Source organism: Enhydra lutris, unplaced genomic scaffold, assembly GCF_002288905.1.
Source record: "Enhydra lutris kenyoni isolate GAN:26980312 unplaced genomic scaffold, ASM228890v2 scaffoldscaffold14, whole genome shotgun sequence".
In the NCBI taxonomy this organism is placed as follows: Eukaryota; Metazoa; Chordata; class Mammalia; order Carnivora; family Mustelidae; genus Enhydra; species Enhydra lutris.
Window position 1 is genome coordinate 3,329,428 of NW_019154098.1, and position 23,455 is coordinate 3,352,882.

Below are 23,455 nucleotides of genomic sequence, written 5' to 3' on the forward strand. Positions count from 1 at the left end.
CTTGATCCCAGGACCCTGAGACCATGACCCGAGCCAAAGGCAGAGGCTTAATCCACTTAGCCACCCAGGCGCCCTTGGTGTCACTTTTATCATAGAGCCCGTGTGGTGACTTTTTCAGAGCACTGTGTACCGCTGTGATACCCCGATCTCAGGGCCCAGCCCCGTGTCTGGCTTGTTGGAGGAACACAGTGAGTGTTACGAGTGGAAGAATGACCATTCTGCTTGTGGCTTATGATCTTGGTCTGTAATTTGTCTTTTCCAATTTCATTTCTGTTCCCAAATGTATATGTTTCTGTGCTTTTATATTTGTAAAAGCACCTACTTTTCTTTAAAAAATTAAGATGGTTTTAGGATTTATGTATGCATGTATGTATGTATGTATGTATGTATTTCCAAGTAATCTCTGTGCCCAGTGTGGGGCTTGAACTCACAGCCCTGAGATCCAGGGTTTCATGCTCTACTCACTGAGTCAGCCAGGTGCCCCCACATTCTGTTTTCAATAGACTTGTTTTAGTTTATCAGGGTTTACCAGGATTCTAATTTTTTTTTTAACTTTTGACTTTGAAATAACTCAAAATGTCCAAAAAAATTTCAAGTTTCAAGAACGGCACGAAGGACTCTGGTATACTCTTCCTCCAGATTTCCCTTGATTATCATTTGCTTTATTATTTGAAGTCTGCATGTTTACCTTCATCCTTTAGGGCCATTCGAAAGTAAGTTGCAGACCCAATGCCCCTGCCCGGACTCCCGTAGTGTGTATTTCCCAAAGACAAGATCACTGATGTACAAAGCATGGTACGGTGGTGAAAATGAGGACATTTAGGACTGATAGGACACCTTCGTCTACCCAGTTCTACTAACTGCCCCAGTTTAGCGACTCTATTTTTAGAGCCAGGATCCAGCTTAGGATCATACATTGTCCCCATCATTTGATAATATTTGATCTGGTACAGTTCCTCCGATTTTCTGTGTCTTTTTGATACTGGTGTTTTTGAAGAATACCAACCATTTCTTTTATAGAAAGAAAGTTCCTCAATTTGGGTTTGCCTGAGGTTGCTTCCTGATGATGACATGATGCATTTTGCTAGGGTAGACGATTTTGTGTCTTTATTGCATTATATCAGGAAGTACATGAGGCCAGTTTGTCCCATTATCGGCGATCACTTTGATTGTTGGCCAGGTTTCTCCAGTGTAAAGTTAACTGTATTCCTTTTTGTAATTAATAAGTAATTTGTGGGAAAATACTTTGAGACCATGTAAATATCCTGTTTCTCATCAAACTTTTACCTACTAGATTTGGCATTCACTGAAGATTTTTACCTGAGTCAGTTAATGGTTGCCAAAAGTTGATGGTCTAACTTCATCATTACTTACCCATCTACTGGTTAGCCTTCTTGTACAAGGAAGAGCTTTCCCATCCTTTTCTCAGTTCCTCCCTCCCTCCCTCCCGTCTGCCCAGCCATCCATCCGGCCGGCCATCCATCTGGCTTTACTGTGGACTTACGGATCTTTATTTTATTCAGTGGGTTCTAATCCGTTGCTTTCATTCTTTATCCCCCCCTCTGCCATTGGCTAGATTTGGCCAGTGGGAGCCCTTCTAGCTGGTGCTTGTATCCTTTGTGCGCAGCATTTCCTCACTGTCTGGAGTAAAGTGGAGATATGTGAGCCAGCTTTGACATCAGACATCCCTCTCCAGTGTTCTAGTTCCCTTTGTTGGCAAATGGTATTTAGAAACCAAAATCTGGCACTAAATATGCTATTACTTATAAGCCCTTTGAGAAGCTGATAGTGTTATCTAGAGTTCATACTCTGCTAACTCTAATTCCAGTCCCAAACCTGAGGAGTCTTTCCACTCTTTCCCTGTGTTATATATATATATATATATTTTTTAAAGATTTTGTTTATTTATTTGTCAGAGAGAGAGAGCAAGTACAGGCAGACAAAGTGGCAGGCAGAGGCAGAGGGAGAAGCAGGCTCCCTGTCGAGCAAGGAGCCCGATGCGGGACTCGATCCCAGGACGCCGGGATCATGACCCGAGCCGAAGGCAGCTGCTTAACCAACTGAGCCACCCAGGCGTCCCTCCCTGTGTTATATTTTTATCTTCCTTCTCTATCAGTGAGAAATCTGCCTCCCGATGTTATCAATATATTTACTCATTTTCTCAGTCCTACAGTATACAGAAAGTAGTTTCAGCATTACTGAGCAATGTCACCATATAAACAAACCTTTAAGTAGAATTTAAGAGTTGTTTATGCTCTTTTTGTCTTTATACCGAGGGTCAGTATACAAGGTACATGATCAGAGGCTGGTTGGGTTTGTCCTTTAATCCTCCCTGTCAAGGTAATTATGTTATTTATCTGAAATGTAGGTAGGCTCATTTGTTTCTGTTTGCATGTCATTATAAGGTTCCCCCATCTTTATTGATTGATTGATTTTTTTTTTACTATATAGAACATGAAAATGGTTCCCAAAGTCAAAATTGTATAAAAAGTTATACCCAGAGAAGGGTCACTGCCTCTGTTACCCCTCTTCCCTCCTTCCCCTCTACCTTTGCACATGACTAATCCCATCCGTTCCTGGTTTTTCACTCTGCTGGGGATGTTTGTTTGCTTGTTTATTGTTGAAAAAACCAGACAGATGTTCTTACTTCTAGTTCTTGGGCAAAAGATAGCATATTACACATGTTCTTTTATGTTTGGCTTTTTTTTGCTGTCATGTTTGCCAGCATATCCTGGAAATTGATCCTGGGCAGGTCATGGGGACGTGCCCCAGCCGTTCTCACAGGTGTGAGGCACGCCGTGTGCGTGGACGTGCCGTGTTCTGTTTACTGGTCTCCTCGTGGGCATTGTGGTTTCCATTTGTTTGAATTACGCTGCTCCGGTGAATAACCCCATACACGTGTGTTTCTGTGTTATTGGCATTGGGTCTTCAGCATAAATTCCTAGAAATGGTGTTCCTGGGTTGAAAGGTGAAAAAAAATGTAGACACACTTTTATTAGCTTTTACCGCATTTCTGTCTGTAGAGGTCATTAGCACTTTGCGTTCACAGGAGCCACGCACAAGGATGCCTTTTCTCTCCAAGTTTGTTAACGGCTCCTTGCTCGTTTAACATTTAACCAACTAGATAGGCTGTAGGTAACATTCGACAGCCTTTTAATTGGCGAGGGACATCTTTATATTTTTCTTTTGTGAATTATCTGCTTATATCTTCTCGTTTTTTTTCCTATTGGATTTTAGCTTTTTCTCAGTTTTTATGACTCTCTATATTAGAGTTATAGCCTTTGTGAAATATGTTGTAAATACTTTCAGATCTTCATTTATATTTTGGCTTTGTGGTATTTTTACATAACTGAATTTATCAGTTTTTGAAACCGCATTTGGATTTGCATCATAGAGAGCCTTTCCATGTATCCAGTTTTAGAGGAGCTCACCTGAATTACTGGAACTTCTCTAATGGTTTTCTGTTTTACGTGTAGATCCTAGATCATTTGGAGTTGATTCTTGTGTTTGGTGTGAGGAACGGGTCTGTTTTGATCTTTTTCCAAATGGCCTTCCAGGTGTCCCTGTACCGTTCATCAGAAATTCCATCTGTGCCGCAGAGTTGGAGGTGCCCAGTCTCATTCCCGACCTGTCGGCAGCCCTGTCTCCTTCCTGGCCCTCTGCAGATGGTGCCAGGAGTCCCCTGTGGCAGGGGCTTGGTTTTTCAGTAGGACAGGATGTGAGTGAGCCGGGGCGGTGCCGGGCTGCCTGCTGCTGCTGGGCTCACCGCCACACCAGCGGTGCCTGCCTTCTCTGAGCCCTGTTGCTGCTCTTCTCTCTCGCGGTTTTGTCTCTCTCCTGCCTCGTCTGTCTCTGCTTTATGCCCTCTGATTTCTGCTTTGTTTTATCTCTGTGTGTGTTGCCTTTCCAGTTTTGTGCCTTGTATGCCATCTTGCCTATAAAAGGGCTCTGTAAGTCTCTACCTGTCTCTTGAGTGCATGAATGATGGTTGGATGGACACCTGACATCCGTTGTGATGATGCTGTTTCCCGAACGTTCCCCCTGCCTCTTCTTTACTATGTCCACTCTTTTCCTTGCCTCCTGCCTGGCCATCAACCTGCCTGTTTCATTGATTTTTCCTGCTTGTAGACTCAAGGCTGTGATCCTGATGACTCCTTGTTTTGCTGGTTCACACTAGCATTCCACGCAGACTGTCAGCACTTTGTAGATGTCAAGAAAGATGGAATCTATTGCATACTTGTGTTTTAGAGCTTGTTATTCTTGTACCGAATGAAATGAAATCACTGTGACCCACTAAGCTCTCTCCTGAGCTCTGCTGTTGCGCGTTGCCAACACATTGTGTGGTGCCGGCTTGTCCCCCAGCATCAGTACTGGTGTTTAATCCTTAAACGAACCCTCGTCATCGCTGGCACCCTTTCTTTCAAAGTGGAGCGGGCATTTGCTCTTTCTCCCTGGGTGGGGACTCCTCAATCAGAAACTGTTTAGAGGACAGGAGGTACCATGAAGAATGAAAGACCCACCTCACTCTTGGCCCCCGTTATGTTTCCCTTCCTTTCTTCAAGGGAAAAGAGTAGAAGGCAGTGATACAAAGATAAATTATTAGAGCCTATTAGATAAATCACGACGGCCTATACACTCACTCAGTGTTCTTTTAGCCAGAAACGAATGTATTGTGAGCACGAGAAGCACACGAGGCATAGCAGTTCATTGGTGTAAAACGTAGGCCCGAGTTTGAGTCCTGCCCTGGAGTCACTCGCTCTGGAATTCTGAAAACCAGCAAGGACACCTGTCTCCCCAGGACTTCTTTCCTCACTGCAGGACTGGGGTACACTGGGGACCTCCCTCAGAGCATGGTTGGGGGCTCCTTAGCACACGTGCTGAGTCCTTCTGCGTGCAAAACCATGTTTCTTTGGCTCTGCTGGTATTGTATGCTCCGTGTCCACTCTCCCTGCTCTGAAGGGAGGCCTTGTGGCCTGGACATGGAATTCTTAGCTCTCTGTAAGGATTGTGTCATTAGGCCTTGATGATTTAAACCCGTTCTTTAAAAAGGTATACATTTTAGGTTTTTTCAAGCATACCCTTTTCGCTTATCATTTGTAGTTCTGTCCTTTCATGCCTTGCCGTGATTTTCACGAAATCCGAAGGAAACAAGATCCCAAGCCCCGTGCCTCTTCGTGGCTCTCTGTGGTGGTTCTGTCCTCCCCGGCTAGAGGAGGATTTTGTATAGGAGATTGTCTCTGTTCCCCTTTGCGTGAGTCCCTATGTCTGTTTGCCCATCTGCCACCTGTCTGTCTGTCTGTGTGTCCATTCATTCTTCTGTCTTGTTCCCAAAAGCGTTTAAGGCAGCTTACAGAATAACGGAGCCGTATCAGAAGCGAGGGTGGGGCACGGACTGGCATGTGTGTTCTGGGCAGTGAGATGCCCACCTGGGCCCCGGGGATTGTAAGGCTCGGCCGCAGCCTCATGCCTGAACCCCCGGCAGGTGCCGGGAAGACGGGGTTTGGCATAGACAGAAAGAAGTGGCTTAGCAGGACCCTGGCTTTTTCTGTTGCTGGGGCGTAGCAGAGCGTTTTTGTGTTCTGTGAAATAAAAATCACGTTTTCCTTTTTCCCTGTTTGAGTTCCATGTGTAGCTGGTATGTTCTGTAAATGGAGATTTCTCCAGAACTCTCCCCTCCCATGAGTCTGACGGCTGAGGAATTTGGCCCTTCTGCCTAGTGACAGAGGTTGGCCAGAGCTGGAAAATGGGAACCGCAGACAGGACACCAGCCTTTGTTGGTTGGATTCCTTCAGTCCTGGCTGATCCGGGAAGCGCTTTCAGGTAGTTTATCTTTGTTTGAGGACGTGCGTGGGGCCTCCTGCGAGCGCTCAGCGTAGAGCCGCGAGGTGATGCGCGTCGGCCGCGTCGTCTTCCAGGATGGCGACGTGGTGGACAGGTGACTTTCCTACAGTGCATCCCACGGTCTCCACTAGACGGTTTCAGGAAGGGGAGCACGCTCTGAGCTAATTATCGTTTAACACAAGCTCCGATGGTAAGACTTACAGGGGCCATAGAAGCTAGGAGGAATTTAAAAATGGCTTCGTTACTTAAACTGCAGAGGGGGGTGTCTTTAAGCTTTATCCTGTTTGTGCCCCGCTTTCAAAAGAACAAAGAAGACAGAAAAAGCAAAAGATTCTTTGTTTTCTTCCTTTTGGTTCGCAGGTGCCCTCACGACCAACGGCATAAATCCTGACACCAGTTCTGAGATCGGACGTGCTAAGAACTGTCTTAGTCCCGAGGACATAATTGACAAGTATAAGGAGGCCATTTCCTATTACAGCAAGGTGATGTCACTGCTTCATAAGCCCCTTTCCTAATTGTGTCGTTCGAACTGGGAGCTCCTGGTTTACACTGGGAAGCACCACAGTGTCTCCCAGTTGTTTGGTTCCGTAAGTATTCGTGTATTGTTCCCTAACACAGGATACTACATGCTTGAAAACGTGTTTTATTTCCGATACAAAACAATGTGTATGTCATTCAGTATTTGGGGAAAGGGGAAGAAAGGCTATCATAGCGCCGCTGCTCAGAGATAGTCGCTTTAACCCTTTAGCTTCTATTTTCTGGTCTTCTTGGCGCGCGTTCTGTGTTCACCGTGCGGAGACGCGCGTCTCTGATTTGGCGCAGCGTGTGTTCCTCTGTAGTTCAGTCTTGCGTGGCCTGCTTTCTAATGATGTGCCCAGTGTGCCGTCTTCTGGATGCACCATTCCTGTTACTGGATGTAAAAAAAATTTAAATTTCACATACACTTTCCGCCATCCGGAGGACAATAGCTGCAGCTGCGCAGGGGTGAGGCAGCAGCAGGGCCCCTCCCCGGCCCTCACCTCTCGGACTGGCGAGTGTGCAGGGTCTGGTGTAAATGTCTCGCGGGTGGCAGGCCCGTGATGCACGTGTGCAGGTGGGTGGCTCTTCTTTAGGGAGATGAGGCCATCCCATGCGTGTCCTGCCGCCGCTCCCCATTCCCTGAGAGGTACACAGCGATGTCCTCATGCTGCAGGCCACTGCCCTCTGCAGATAGGGTGGACGGTCCCCTCCCAGGTGGAGGAGGTCCTCTACTCGTGCGCATGCAAGACTGCCGAGAGCCCCGCGCGGGGAGCAGGCAGCACCTCGAGCCCCGCGGCCTGCCTGCTCCCGCAGAGCCCACAGCTTTGCTGCGCTTTGCTTCCTCCCTATCCTGGGGGCTGTGCGGGCTTTCTCGCATCCCCCTTCTGGGAAAACTGGCTTCAGTGAGTGTCTTTGGACATGCATGCTTGTGCGCTTTTTTGTTTTTTGTTTTTTAAGATTTTCTTTATTTGAGCCCTGTCCAGTAAAGAGAGTGAGCACAAAGGCACAGGAGCAGAGGGGGAGGAAGAGAAAGAGAGAGAGACAGTGGGGAGAGGCGCAGAGGGGGAGAGAGAATCCTCAAGTCAACTCTGCACTGAGCGTGGAGACCGACACGGGGCTCCATCTCATGACCCTGAGATCATGACCTGAGCTGAAACCCAGACTGGACGCTCAACGGACTGAGTCCCCCAGGTGCCCCTATTCTCGTGTGCCTCTATGATCCTTCCTTAGTTAAGATTTCTGGGAATCACTGGACATGAAGTTCTACATTGATCATAATTCGCTTTCAGGTTACTCCTGAAATTTCTTCTTCAACAGGGAATGAAAAGGAGTAGAATTATTTATTTAACCAGTTCTCCGTTCCTGAATATTAGGAAAACTGAAACGACCTAATATGCAGGAACGGAGCACTGTTTGCCATCGTGGGAAGGAAAACAGTTTTTTTTAAGGACATAGTAGTCCCTAGAAGTGGACTTGAGTCAGATAATGCATGGTATTTTTGGGGCTTACTTATACACTGCCATATTGTCTTTCAAGAAGGTTAACAATCTGCTCTCTCACAAACACTGGCTATTAGGATATTTGTCACCTTTTAGGGTGTTTGCCACTATGATGGGCAAAAGTAACTTTTCATTGTTTACATTTAATTATCAGTGAGATACTGAGCATTTTTGACTTGTTACCATTTACATTTCTTATATGAATTACCCATATGTGTCCTCTACATACATTTAAGGTGGGGTGTTTTTCTTGTTGATTTGTTATAGCTCTTTGTATATTATGGATATTAGCTTCTTACCTCTCATCAATGTCTGTTACAAATCTGTTTCCTAATGTTGCTTGCCTTTAATTTTGTTCATGAGGTTTTCTTTTTGTTTGTGGTCAAAACATGTTTTTAATATGGTAAGTCTTTTCCTTATGGGTTTTACCTTCAGTATTATGCTTAGAAATGCCTGACAATAGAATAAAATTCCTTTCCTTAGTTTTTTTAAAACTCTAAAATAGGGATGATGATAGTACCTCTCTCAAAGGGATATAGTGAGGATAGTCAGAGTGAAGTACTGGAAAGTATCGTATTAGCTGTTGTTAGCATTTTATTTATTTATTTAAGAAAAGATTTTATTTGATAGAGAGGGGGAGAACACAAGGGGAGAGAGGGAAGCAGACTCCCTACTGAGCAAGGACCCTGATGTGGGGCTGGATCCCAGGACCCTGGGTTCATGACCTGAGCTGAAGGCAGACACTTAACGACTGACCCACCCAGGTGCCCCTGCAATTATTTTTTTATTAATATTTTTAAAAAGAATTAATGAGAGAGAGAGAGAGAGAGAGGCCATGTGCCCAGGCACCCTTGAGCAGGGTCAGGGACAGAGCAGGAGGAAGAGAATCCTAAGCAGACTCTGTGCTGAGTGTGGAGCCTGATTCTGGGCTTTTTTCCTGGACCCTGAGATCATGACTTGAGCTGAAAGCAAGAGTCGGGCGCTTCATCGACTGAGCCACCCAGGCGCCCCTCTTGTTAGCATTTTAAGTTATTTACCTCCTTATCTATAACTTATTTTGTGTACATAGTGACACAGCAATATCACTTATTTTTTTCCAGGTACTATCTGATTATTCTACCATGACTTACTGAATTCATAACTTTTCTCTTTGATTTGAAATCCCGCTTACCCATATATTAGAGTCTAATCCTGACTTTTTTTTCATTCCTTTCTACAATTTTCTTTCCTTAGTCTAGCATCATGATATTTTATTTCCTGTAATTTATTTAATATATGATAATGTGTCTTCTTTTCTTTAAAATTCCTTCCTCTGATTCCAGATTTTCTTGGCTAGTATTTTGACTTTATTATTCATAAAGAATTATGAAATATTTTGTTCAAGTTACAAAAAAAAGAAAGAAGGTAAAAGAAAACCACATTGGAATTTTCATGGGGTTTGCAATAAATTTTGAATTATTTTTGGAGAACTTATATCTTCACAAAACTGCTTTTCTCTGTAGACTGTGTTAACATCTCTGCATTTACACGTCTTATTTTAAGTTCCGCAGTACAGTTGCAGTTGTCTTCACTGAGAACGTGAGCGTTGTTTTTAAGTTTATTCCTAGTTATTGTACGTGTTTCTGTTAATTTTGTGGATGAGATTTTTTGCCATTATATTTTTGAACTGCTATGAGCTGATATGTAGGAAGGCAGATTGATTTTTTTTCTTTTTAAAGTTTTTATTTATTTATTTGACAGAGAGAGACACAGCGAGAGAGGGAACAGAAGCAGGGGGAGAGTGGGAGAGGGAGAAGCAGGCTTCCCACTGAGCAGAGAGCCCGATGTGGGGCTTGATCCCAGGACCCTGGAATCATGACTTGAGCCGAAGGCAGACGCTTAGGGACTGAGCCACCCAGGGGCCCCAGACTGATGTTTTATTATATGTGCTGCTGAAGCGAACGCCCAGATTGATGTTTTAATATTCATTTTGTAACTGGCTAGTTAAAAATTATAAGTAATAAGCACTTTTTCCAGAATCCTTTCTTTTCTCTTTTCAATTGTTTCCAACATTATCCAAGTGATCATAGCTAAGTTCTCTCAGTGGGTGGACAAATGGAGAGGTCATGTGCTTGTAGAACTAATTCTAGCAGTTTAGTGACTGTCTTTGGGCTAGAGAGGCAGAAGGAACCTGGGTAAGGTCAGGGAAGGAGGCTCCGGATGTGCACAGGGACCAGGCTCTCCTGCCTCTGGGGCGAAGCCTGGTGGGCATGGCAGGTGGACCCTGGCTCGCCAGCCAGGGCTCACTAAGAGTTAGTGGCTACCTGCAGCTCCGTGTCAGTAAGGATGCGAGACTTGTCTGCCAGGGGCGCGGCGGGGGGGTCAGGTGGCTGTGGGAGATTATGTTTCCAGTTCCAAGAGTGGAAAGAGCAGACTCTGGAGTCGGGCAGAGCTGGGTTTGAGTCTCCCCTCCCATGTCTCAGGCTGTCAGAGTTCAGTCCAGCTGCGGGAGATCAGCCCAGGTTTCTTTTCTCTCGAATGGTGACATGAAGGCCTGCTGCGTGGAGTTTTTAATCAGGGTAAATGATCTGTGTATGTCAATGCCTACTGCAGTGGCGGGCTCGTTCTATGTGGTCACCGTCTCCTGCCCTGGTTGAGTACGTGTCCAGCAAGACGTCTAGAAGAAACCAGTTCCTCTCCTCATGTACGGGGCAGATGCATGTCTTGCCTGTCTGTCTGGTTGTACTTTTCCTCGTCTGCGTCATTACCTCTTTGCTCCTGTTCTTTTCTCTTCTATGTCCTCCACCACCATGAAGTGAGAGTGGTCCAGGGATGTTGGTGCACTTCCCGGATCTGAGTGTATTTGATTTGTAACACACCCATGCACGCACGCGTGCACACACACACACACACACACACACACTCATCAGGCTACCTCCCACTTACTGGGGAGAAGCACCACCTTTGGTTTTCATTCCCTGCGAGGGATTGCAAAATCTCTTCAGCAGACTCTTGGTGGCTTCATGAATAATTTTTTATTAGATTTCTGATTTGTGGCCAAGGAAATTCTTTCATATTGGAACAGATGACTAGAGACATAGACCTTCTGCTGAGATACTGGTGTTGGAAGGAACCTTGGAGAACATATGGCCCCCTACCTTCCCATAGCAGAGATACTAAAGCCCAGGGAGGTTAAGTGACTGTCAGAGTCACACAGTGGCATTATTGGAACCAGAAGCTAGGTCTTGTGTCTTCTTGTGCGCACAGATGTAAAGATAGCTGGGCTGGGAGGCAGAGGACCCTCCTTGCGAGAGTTAGTGTCCGGAGAGAGTTCTCAGTGTTCACCTGCCTTTAGCTGCGTTCATGTGGCCTCTCTAGTGAAGGTCACTTTATTCCTAATGGAGTGATATTTCAGCCTTAGTTTTGGCATCATACCTGAGTTCAAATCCTGCCTTCACCAGTTACTAGCTTTGTAATCTTGGGCAAGAAACTTTACTTTTTTTTTTCTTTTTTTTTAAAGATTTTATTTATTTATCTGATAGAGATCACAAGTAGGCGAAGAGGCAGGGAGAGAGAGTGAGAGGGAAGCAGGCTCTCTGCTGAGCAGAGAGCCCGACGCGGGGCTCGATCCCAGGACCCTAGAATCATGACCTGAGCTGAAGGCAGCGGCTTAACCCGCTGAGCCACCCAGGCACCCGAAACTTTACTTTTTTTAGGTCTCATTTTGGGCCCTAAAATAATGGTAGAATTTGTTTTAGGATTTTTGTTTTAGAATTGAATGAGCTAATTCCCTCATTTATTCTTAAAGTATTGCTTGTATAGTTCTTTTTTTTTTTTTTTAATTTTTTTTTTTTAGTTCCAAGTGCTTGTGTAGTTCTATGCGGGGCCTTTGCTAGTAGCTGGTCACTAAGGACCCAGTAGTGAAATGGGGCTTGGTTCCTGCGTCCTAGAGCTTATGTTCCAGGAAAATGATGGAAGACTAGGTATATAGGTCCTTAGGAATTGTCTTTTCTTTTCCTAAGCCCCGCTGATTGTGGATACCTTTCTACTAATGGATGAACAACTTTTTTATGATTGCAGTTTAAATTTCTGTGTAGTATAATTAAAAATATATAAATGTCGCATAAAATATGTGAAAACATGGAGTTGACTTTTATTTTCACCTAAATGGAAGTTTTAAGGGTTTTGAAGGAAAAGAAGTTATTTAATTTCAGTGAAATAAAGTCCTTATGTTTGTTGTTGTTGTTAAATGGTCTATAAAACTTGGTAGATTTCTGGGGCTCCAGGGTGGCTCAGTTGTTAAGTGTCTGCCTTCCGCCCAGGTCATGACCCCAGGGTTCTAGGATCGAGCCCTGCGTCGGGCTCCCTGGCATCGGGTCTGCTTTCCCTCTCCTAGTCCCCCTGCTTGTGTTCCCTCTTTCTGTTCTCTTTCTTGCTCTGTCTCTCTGTCAAGTAAACAGATAAAATCATAAAAAACAAACAAAAACGGTAGATTTTTGACTTCAGAATTGGTAGTTGGGGAAGTATAGTTTCTTTTTATGACTGTGTCGGGTAATTGTAATATATCACAAATTATGGACATTTCACATATTTGAAAAGAGGGGAGCATAGAGGCCTGCCCTTCCTAGCACAGTGATTTCTTTGTCTACTTTATAGAAATAACTTGAGTAAGAAGCACGAGCGATTCTACCTTTGCTTCTTCATAATTGGTAAACGGGCAGGTGGGGCTGCCAGGCCTCTGGGGTGCTCAGCGCACAGCGGTTGGTGGGATGGGGTGACTCCCAGTGTGTGATGCCCACCGACAATATTGGTGGGGGACGTCCTCACCCGTGGGCGCTTGTCTACGGGACTCCCCTCTGTAAACCTTTTCTTCAACTGCAAGTTTTTCAGATTCCTCAATGGAAGATCACTCCAGCTCAGGGTACTTGGGACAAAAGACAAAACAGGTTTGGAGTGGAAAAGAAAACAGGCAGAAGAACGGCCAGCATACAGTTTTGCAGTGTAGCATCGGGCGGGGGGTGGGGGCTGGAGGGGGGACAGGGGGCACTCTGGACCTTGATCCGGGGTCCCAGCCACACGCACACAGCCCTCCCGCAGCCCTCCTGGGTGGGAGCTACCTTGGGCAGAGCCAAGAGCCCTGGAGGTGAGGCCTGAGAGCACTTAGCCAGGGTCACCATTGAGTAGCGAATGAAGGGCTGGGTGCCTTTTCTGTCTCCTCTGTCTCTCGGAGCTGAGAAACAGGGCCAAGTAACTCGGAGAGAAGATCACAGAGGCTTGGAGCACTAAGTGCAGGCACACAGGGGTGCAGGGTGTTTGCCACAAAGTCAGATACATTCACAACTTCAGCAGGTGTGAGAGGGTTGCAAGGAGGAGATGTAAGTGGAAATGGAGACAAGTACCCACCAACAGCATCGTGAAATTTGATAAAAATACCCGCTGTTGTGCATTTGTAGGTTCAGTCCGCCAACCTCCTCTGACCCCATAACAGATGGACTTTCTCTGACAGAACCTCCATCCCCCTCTTCCCACGGTAGGGGGTTGCTCTTGGTCCCCAAGCTTGGGGAAGTGCCCTGCGGGGTCCTGGAGCCCGTGTTGTGTCATGACACGACAGAGAATCTTTATTGTCTCTTCTGTTTGACGAGTCTCCTCCTTTGTGCCCTACAGTACAAGAACGCTGGAGTGGTTGAGTTAGAGGCGTGTGTCAAGGCTGTGCGCGTCCTCGCCATTCAGAAGCGGAGCATGGAAGCCTCCGAGTTTCTGCAGAACGCCGTCTACATTAACCTCCGGCAGGTGCGTGTGCGTCCTGCTTGCCGAAGCCTTCGCGCGGCTCCCCGGAGCCTGCTGTCGTGAGCCCACCCGGCGGCGGCGCCAGGGTTCAGTGTGGCTGGTGGCAGCTCCGCAGCCAGCACCCGCTGTCCTACTAACACAGCTCCTTCGTCTCCTTCGTCACATGATGAGCCTTTCCTTTTCAAAATCCCACATTTTTTCCCCTTAAAATTTTTTCTTGATCGGAGAAACCACTTGCCAGCTTTGTGACCTTGAAGCAGCTCTGGGCCTCTTGCCTCAGTCTTGTCACTTGGGATGTGACTGCCATCTGTCACCCTGTGCGGGTCGCTGATGTCACACAGTGGGCAGTCAACAGATGCTTCTGAGTCTGCGTCCGGATAGGATTTTGTTACAGCGGAATCGTTAGAGCTCTTAGCTATAGGTTGCTAATGCAAAATCACGAAGCTGCTGGTCGAGAAAGATTTGAGATGTTGGCTAACATCACTTGGATTTTTATGGACAGGGGAACCAAGTCTCCAATGTCCAGCAGCTTGCTTACGGACCCGGGCGGGGAGCGGGATAGGTGACTGTAACAGCACAGCTGTTTGCTGGGCACAGGCTGCTCTGGGGCTGGGAAGGAGGGGTGCAGCTGCTTTCCGCGAGCTGACGGTTTCGTAGCCAAGATAGACCTTCGGTGCTGGAGTGCGTGAGAAAAAGGGGATAAGGGAGCACGTGGCAAATGGCAAATGAAGCTAGTTTGGTGGTGGGGGGGGGTGTGGGGTCCGGGGCTGCCTGAGGCAGTGAGGTTCAAGCTGGGATGGGAAGGTTGGGTAGGACATAGCCAGGAGAGGAGGACGTGGGACCCGAGCATTCCAGGAAGGTGGCTCAGCAGGAGTGGGTCTGAAATCAGAGAGAGCGAGTTCCCTGGGAGGAACCGGAACTTGTTGAGACAAGCTGGAGGGGAGCTTGAGAGAGGGGCCGAGTCAGGGCTGGAGGGCTTGTCGGCCAGGGCAAGGGTTTGCAGCGAACACTAAGCATGGTAGGTTTTAGAGGAAAGGACTTCCAGGCACGGGACGATCTGATCACATTTGTCTTGAGTAAGGAGGTCAAGGGGGCAGTACGGATGCTCCACCTGGGGATTGCTGAGCAGGGAGAGGGAGCGGACCGTGCACACGTGTGGGTCGTACAGAGGGAACAGTGGAGGACTGTGGGGAGGGTCAGCGGGACCACCGCCCAGGCTCTGGCTTGATTTTGCTGGTGCTGTGCTCTAAGAGGGAAAGCTGCAGAGGATTTTTTGAGGGGAAAGGTGATGGGTTCAGTTGTGGGTATAGTGAAAAGCCTGTTGGATATGTGGGCCTGGGGCTCAGGCGAGAGGGAGGGTCGTGATTGGGAGAGAGAGAGATTAGAGTCATTTGGTATTGTGGACACATAAAAAACATGAGTGAGTCACTCGGGCCTCTCCATCCAGATTTGACACATGAATATTTTGCCATATTGACTAGAGATTCTTAGTTTTCAAAATAGGAATAAAATAAAGAGAAACAAAATTGGAGCTAATGAATGTCTTTGGGTTGGTGTGTGTCCTTCTCACACATGTTATAACGGTATCTATGCTACAGTCAATATTTTAGCATAATGCTTTAGCACAGGGGCTGTGGCGTCACTCCCTTGGGCAGGTGATGTGACTGCTCTGTGCCTCTAGGAGCCCCTGGGTACCCGACTGAGCCTGCGGGCACAACTGCCCCTCCATCATCCATCCCGCCGCCCATCTTCTTGGGCGCTGGGAACTCAGCAGAGTGACTCCTTGTTGGCTTGTCTCTCTCCGTGACCTTGTCAGCCATCGAGGGACCAGGTCTTATGTAACTTCTTGTTTTGTTTTTAATCCTCTCCTTCTGAATGATTAAAACCCAAAATGGATATAGCTACGTTAGTAGATGCTTTTTAGAGGAAGGTCCTTGGTACAAACCTGGTAGCCCTGCTTTGGGAAGTAGGGAAGAGAATTACGTTTTTTCCTTTCCAAACTGTTTGGACACACGTATATGGAAATTTATGTAATTTTGAATATATATTTTCTCACTATATAATTATGGCTAGAAATACCTGTGGGTAAAAATAGAATGTGTTGAGCACACGTGGGAATGCACAGTCTCCGCAGTTCTCTGCCCTGCTATTTCGCGGTAATTGCCAATTGCCGTCACCAGGCCATCCACAGTGACTGCCATGGCCATGCTCTTCAGGTCACTGCCAGTGCCCGTGTTTGAGAAGCCTAAAGGCCAGGGAGGCATTTTTGGGAGCATCTCTGGCTGGCTAGTTTTGGGTTAACACTGGTGACATCAAAGCCATTAATTAACAGTGGTATTTCCCATTTCTTGAATACTCATTGGGGGCTTTAAGCTATGCTAACCGGACATATTATTTCGTTTAGGCTTTTCAACAATCATGATTAGATTTTATTATCCCCGTAAATAAGGAAAGTGCCAAAGCTAGTAATGTGCAGGTCTGGGACTTGCACTTGGGTCTTTCTGATTGCTGTGTCTGTACCGTCCTTCCAGAAAGCCAGGAGACTCTCTAGTCTGAGTTTCCCGATAATATTACTGCTTTGTTTCTAAAGGAAAAAAGTACATTTGAACTTAACTTTCCAGTTGGAAAAGGAATAGTGAGTTAACATTTGAGTTCCTCAGAGTCTAGCTTATGAGTAAAACTACCTGTCTTGCATAGTCTGTGAGTTACTTTCCACAGGAGCTTCATGTAGATGTCTGGGCCCTTGTGGGCTCCGCCTTCATGGCTGTACAGCCTGTTGAAACATTAGAACAAAGATGTGTTGATTAATACTCCCTAGAAGGACAGCGGATTGGAAATGAGTTTGGGGATTCGATTTCATTTCAAGATTTTGTGAAGATCTTGGCCTAAAATTTTGCATGCGACTCTTTTGTATTCCCAAATTCCTGTGCTGTGGATGTCTATGCTGACCCAATGGGGCTTTGTCCTGAGGCTCACAGGGCCCATGGCCAATGAGGAGCTTTTCAGTTAAATGTTCTCCTGGGGCTCTGAAGTAGTGGTGCCCAAGATTTTTCCTTTAAGGATCTTGCCTGGGGCTTGGAGCATTAGCAGTTCTACTTATAATGTAGTTTTTTATCGTTTGGTTTCTCCTTACGTTCAAATGATGGAAGAAGAATGAAAGAGTATATGACTGATCAGAGTATCCCAGTCTTTCATCTTTAATAGTGTCCACGAAAGTATCAGTGGGAACTCTGATGGGTTGGAGGCCAAGGCTTGTGATCTTTATTTTAGATGGTGACCTTATTGAGGGTACTGGCTATGACCACTAATATTTTTGCCTTCCCCAGTATCTTTTCCCATATTTAAAACCAAAGCATACAGTTGAAGTTTTGGGAGTTTCCAAGTATGTGATAAAAGCATCAAGTACTCCTGCCTTTCCCATATAGACCTCCTCAGCCCTCTGCTCTTGACGGTGTCTCACGGCACTGGAATCTCTCTGCAGCTGGCACTACGCAAAAAGAGCAAAGACTGTGTCCTTTTCAGATTTGCTATCCAGATCCTAAACCTAATAATAAACCTTCTATAAGAAAACATAGGAGAATACGTTCGGGACTTTGGAGTAAACAGAAGTCCCTTAGGCAAGGGCACAGAAAACATTAACTTAAAAGAAAAATAAATTGAGCTACTTTACAGTTGATAAATTGAGCTCCTTCACAATTTCTGCCTATCAAAAGACTTCTTTTGGAAAATAAATGGACAGCAGACTGGGAAAATATGAAGTTAAGAATATTTCAAGGACTCCTATGACTCAGTAATAAGACAAATGACCTAATTTAAGAAATGACCAGAAAATTTGAACAAATGCTTTATAATGGAAGATACAGAGGTGGCCAGAATCATATGAAAAAATGTCCAATGTCATTAGTTATCGGGTAAATGCAAATTAAAGACCCCAGAATGGCTAAAATGGAGAAGACTGATAACATCAAATGTTGATGAGCATGTGGAGCAACAGGAATTCTCGAACATTACTGGTGTGAGTGTGAAGTGAGGCTTCCACTTTAGAAGATAGAGGGCACATGCCCCAGCCCAGTTAAGGCCATGTGTGACACATCCACAATGAATATCATAGTCATTGGAAAGCTGAAAGCTTTTCCACTAAGATCAGGAGCAAGACCAAGATGTCCACTGTTACCACTTTCATTCAGCGTAGCATTAGAAGTGCTAGCCACAGCAATCACGCAGGAAAAAGAAATAAAAGGCATCCACATTTGTAAGCAAGAAGTAAGGCTGTCACTGTTTGCAGATGACGTGGCACCACAGAGAAGACCGTAAAGCTGCCGCAGAGACTAGTAGAACCAGTAGCCAAATTCAGTGAGGTTGTGGGATGTAAAGTCAATATAGAGCAATCTCTTGTGTATCTATACATTAATAATGAAATAACAGAAAGGAAGATGAAGAAAACAATCCCATTTACAGTTGCATCAGAAGAATAAAATACCTAGGAATAAACTTAACTGAGAAGTGAAAGACCTGTACTCTGGAAACTGTAAGACACTGGTGAACGAAACTGAAGACGACACAAATGAACAGAGAGAGATTCCATGCTCATGGGTTGGAAGAATTAATATTGCTAAAGTGTCTGTACTGCCCGAGTGATGAACAGATTCAAAGCCATTCCTGTCAAAATATTAATAATATTTTTCTGAGAAGTAGAACAAAAAAATCCTAAAATTTGTATGGAACCACTAAAGAATAGCTGAAGGCATCCCAAGAAAAAAGAACAAAGCTGGAGGCATCACAACCCTGAATTCAGACTATCCTATGAAGCTATAGGAATCAGAACAGTATGGTACTGGCACGAAAACTGACACATAAATCAATGGGATGGGATAGAGAGCCCAGAAATAAACCCATTGTACGGTCAACAATTACATGATCAATTAATCTGTGACAAAGGAGGCCACAATATACAATGGAGGAAAGACAGTATGTTCCATAAATGGTATGGGGAAAGTGGACAGCTAGCTACATGCAAAAGAATGAAACGGAACCACATTCTCATACACCATACACATGAATAAATTAAAAATGGATTAAAGACCCAGATGTGAGACAGGAAGCCATGAAACTCCTAGATGAGAACATGGGTAGTTATGTCCTGGACATCAGCCTTAGCAACGCCTTTCTGGATCTGTCTCCCCAGGCAAGGGAAGCAAAAACACATAAATCGTTGTGACTACCCCGAAGTAAAAGGTTTTGCACAGCAAAGGAAACCATGAGGAAAACACAGAGGCAACCCAGTGAATGGGAGGAGCTATTTGTTAAAGATATATCCAACAAAGGGGTAATATGCAAAACATATAAAGAATTCATATAACTTAAAACCCAAAACCCCAAACAATATGATTAAAAAAGGGGCAGAGGACCTAGATAGACATTTTTCCAGAGATGTCCAGACGGCCAGCAGATGCATGGATGGGTGCTCAGCATCACCGGTCATCAGGGAGATACAAATCACCAACACAAGGAGATGCCCCACCCACATCGCCCAAGGAGATGCCCCTCACACCTGTCAGAATGGCTGTTATCAAGAAGAGAAGATAAGTGTTGGCAAGGACGTGGAGAGAAAGGAACCTCATGCACGGCTGGCAGGAATGCAGACTGGTACAGCCACTGTGGGAAACAGCAGGGAGGTTCCTCCAAAAACGAAAACTGTAGCTAACATACGACGCAGGAATTCTACTTCTGGATATTTAAATGAAGAAAGCGAAGACGTTAATTTGAAAAGATACGTGCACCGCTGTGTTTACTGCAACATTATTTATGAAGCCACCTTATGGAAGAGGCCCTAGTGTCTGTCCACAGACACACACACACTGGACTCTTACTCAGCCACAAAAAGGATGAGATCTTGCCGTTTGCGACGACGGGGGTGGACTGAGAGGATGTAATGCTCAGTGAGGTAAGTCAGAGACAAACACCGTGTGATCTCGCTCATCGTGGAGTCTCAGAAGCAAAGCAAATGAGCAAACAGTAACGAGAGAGACAGATTCATAACTTCGGAGAATAAGTTAGTGGTTGCGGGCGCGGGGTGCGCGAGACACGTGAAGGGGATGGAGAGGTGCAGAATTCCAGTCACAGAGTGAGTACGTCACAGGGGTGACCAGGACCGTGTAGGAGATGTCGTCCACGATGCTGTGTCACTGTGAGGTGGCGGAGGGCAACTGTGCTTACCACGGTGAACATTTGAGAATGTCTAGAGTTGTCAAACCACGATGTACACAAACTGGTGTTATGTGTCAACTACACTTCAATTAAAAAAAAAAAATACCAAAGATGATGCTCCCACTTCAGGAAATGTCTGGTGGTCCTGCGGCCGGGTCGGGGCAGGGATTGAACATGAACAGGGACGACACAGGGAGAGAGAACCAGCATGGCGCATTCCAGAAAGCCCGTGGGGATTTAGGGAGGGGAGAGGCAGCTCACAGCGGCGAACATGAAGAGCGGCGGTGGGGAGCGGCGGAGGGGAGCGGTGGAGAGCAGGGTGTGGCGGAGGGGAGACGCGGGAGCCTGCCTGCTTGTCTTCTGGTTCTGCCTGGAATGCCCTTGCCTGGCTGACCCCATCGTCCCCGTCTCGAGGAGCGTCCGCCCGCGTCGGTTTCACTGCGAGGAGGCCCCCATGAACAGGTGGTGACAGAACGGGAAACACCCACCCGCGTTGTCCCATTCGGCTGGCTCATGGGGCAGCGGGCCTGGAGTTGCAAGGGCAGATGGGTGGGCCAGGGAAGGTTCTGGGCTGCTGGGTGTAGGGTTTGCCTGTTGTGATGAACTCTGAGCTGTGCTCCGGGGACACCAGCCCGCTGGCTGCAAGCATGTGGATTACAGAAGGTCTAGAAAGTGGGTATGAAGGCCATTTAGAGTCACCTTTTGGGGGAGAGGGCCCACGAGAGGCCGTGGCAGTGGGCGTGGAGAAGGGGCGTTGAGCGCGAGCTGGCGGGGCTTCCAGGCTGCGGGTCTGTGCCCACAGAGGTCTCTGGGCTGCCGTCCCTGCCCGGGCCAGCAGCTGGGAGGGAGCCCAGTGGGGGCTGGGCGGCACCCCCTCACCAGGGAGCTGTGGCGCGGTGGGGGTGCGTGCGGTAAGGGGGTCAGTGGGGCATCCCCCCCCCCAGCTCTGGGCTGTTCTCTAACTCTGCGCTGTGTGGTTTTGCGTAGACGTTGCTTCCTCTCTGAGCTTCCTCGTCTGTGAGCCGGGCTGACGTTAGTTGGTGGCCCTGTTGCGATGACGGAGTAGGGCGGTCACGTCGGCAGCCCTGAAGACACAGAAGCGTTATCACTACGTCACGGGTTGTGGAGGGAACTCAGTCAGGTCAGGGACGAGGGAAGACTGTGAGCATGAAGGCTCAAGTCCAGGTTAGGTGCCGTGATTGTTGACGGGTCACGTGGCTCCGTCCTGTCTCTGTTTCAAGCACTTTTGTCCTCGATGGAAGTCCCTGCCCGAACCCCAGCGTCTAGGTGAGCGTTGTTCGTTCTCTTTTATGAAGCAGCTTAAGGCAGATGTCACGTGGTATGTAGCAAGGGCCTTTGTTCCCGAGAAGACAGGCCTTCCTAGCGAGGAACGGGCGACTTTGGGAATTGCGTGTTGTGCGGCTTCCGTGCTTTTCCTGGGAGAGTCGCACAGTGCACGGTCCAGGCCTGTGCTGTCCTGTGTTTCATCATGTCTCTGTTGGATGAAAAAAGTTTTTTTTTTTTTTTTTTTAATGTGTGTCCTTTCTCAAGAACTTTTATCTTCCTGTCTGTGCTTCAGCTTTCTGAGGAAGAGAAAATCCAGCGGTACAGCATCCTGTCCGAGCTCTACGAGCTGATCGGCTTCCATCGGAAGTCTGCGTTCTTCAAGCGCGTGGCCGCTATGCAGTGTGTGGCCCCGAGCATCTCAGAGCCGGGCTGGAGGGCCTGCTACAAGCTCCTCCTGGAGACGCTTCCTGGCTACAGCCTGTCGCTGGACCCCAAAGACTTCAGCAAAGGTACCGACGGTCTCCTGGCGAGGACTGAGGTGTTGCTCGTGCACAGTTCGAGCCCTAGCTCTCCCAGCAGATGCTGTGTTCAGCACTGGGGTTCAAGGATGACGGAGCCCATCCTGCCCCTGGGTACTTAGGGTACAGTCACACCAAAAAGGAGCGGTGCTTTGCTTGGGGGCTGGCATCCTTTTGCCGGTCCCTTTGCTGTCCCTGCTGCTGGCAATTGGAGTTACACGCAGGAGTAGGACAAGCCGTACACACCTGTGGGATTTACATTCAGAAGGCTCAGCATTGTTGGTGGAAGAGACATTGGTGCTGCGGAGGTGGGCATGAGCTCCCTTCGGCCGCCTTCCAGAGGTTTCTGGGAGGAGGCGTTGTTCGGGAAGAGGGCAGAGTTTTTGGAGCAATCACACGGTCGCTCTGTGGAGAGAGGGTAAAGGGTGTTTTGAAAGTTTCCAGTTGCACGGGAAATGGAATCTCCATTTACTGGGCCTCAGGGAGACTGGAGGCAAGGCCCCACTTGCTCTCCAGGTCCTTCTTTCGGTGTCCTGTGAATGTAACTCTGAGCTGGCTCTGGAGGCAAAGCCGGCGCACCTGAGAGTCGAGTCCAGGCCTGCTTCTCGGCCGCTCTTCCCCGCCCCTCCCTGTGTCCCTGCCAGCCGTCCTTCAGGTCTTGGCTATATGTCGCTTCTGTAGAGCCGTCCCCCGTCGCCCCTCAGCCTATGCAGACCCCCTTTATTCTTCCCCTCTCTCCATCCCTCCCTTCCTTCCTTTCTTTTTTAGAGATTTTATTTATTTGAGAGAGAAAGAGGGAGGGAGCGTGTGAGTGGGGGGAGGGGCAGAGGGAGAGCAAGAGAGAGAATCCCAAGCAGGCCCCATACCCAGCATGGAACCCGATGTGGGGCTCGATTCCACGACCCTGAGATCATGACCTGAGCCAAAACCAAGAGTCTGAGCCACCCAAGCACCCCTTATTTTTCCTTCTTCATTGAATCCTGCTGTTCTTCCTTAGGGCACCCCCATACTCTGCAAGTACATTTAAAAATCACCTGGGGTTGGGGCACCTGGGTGGCTCAGTGGGTTGAGCATCCAGCTCTTGACTTTGGCTCAGGTCGTGATCTCGGGTTGTGAGATCGAGCCCCATGTTGGGCTCTGCGCTGGATGTGGAGCCTGCTTAAAACTAATCATTTGGGGCGATGATGTAACACCGGCCTCCCATGCCAGCCCGTGTGCCTGTGAGAGCAGAGCCCCTGACTCTCCCCGTGGCCCCGGGGGGCGCGTGGCAGGTGTCCTAGGGGACACGTGTCACGTAGGACTGAACCCTAATGAGCAGCTGTAGCCACATGTGTGGGTTGCCACTTGTTGAATAGAATTTCTTGGTTTTAATTTTTAAAACAGATGAACAAAGTGTTTCTTTTGGAAAGTAGAACAAGCACATCTTCAAGTGATTTGGTACTTTTCACTTAGCCTTCTGTTTTGCCATTATTTTGTGAAAGAGGTTGAGAGAAGGTTAGGAAGTGAGATCAAATAAAATACAAATGATAAATGTTGACTGGCCATATTTTTAAAAAATATTTTATTTATTTATTTGACAGAAATGACAACTAGGCGGAGAGGCAGGCAGAGAGAGAGAGGGGGAAGCAGGCTCCCCTCTGAGCAGAGAGCCCGAGGTGGGGCTCGATCCCAGGACCCTGGGATCATGACCTGAGCCGAAGGCAGATGTTTAACCAACTGAGCCTCCCAGGTGCCCCAGATTCTGTGGTCTTAAAGAGGTACCTTTCGCTGGCTGTGCACCTGACCCCCCACCTTCCATTTCAACCATGTTAATTTCTT

The 23,455-nt window shown here is 47.2% G+C and overlaps 1 protein-coding gene across 2 annotated transcripts in view; it reads left to right on the forward strand.

The window, feature by feature from the left end:
* LOC111146550 (trafficking protein particle complex 9) overlaps window positions 1–23,455 on the forward strand; it is a 636,638-nt gene that overhangs the window by 88,723 nt on the left and 524,460 nt on the right. The window contains exons 3-5 of one of the 2 annotated variants that reach the window (XM_022502136.1): window positions 6,202–6,323; window positions 13,503–13,628; window positions 21,412–21,628. The exons of the other annotated variant lie outside the window; for it this stretch is intronic. Of the exons in view, the coding sequence (XP_022357844.1) occupies window positions 6,202–6,323; window positions 13,503–13,628; window positions 21,412–21,628 (465 nt within the window). The remainder of the gene's footprint in view (window positions 1–6,201; window positions 6,324–13,502; window positions 13,629–21,411; window positions 21,629–23,455) is intronic. 2 annotated transcript variants of the gene reach the window in all.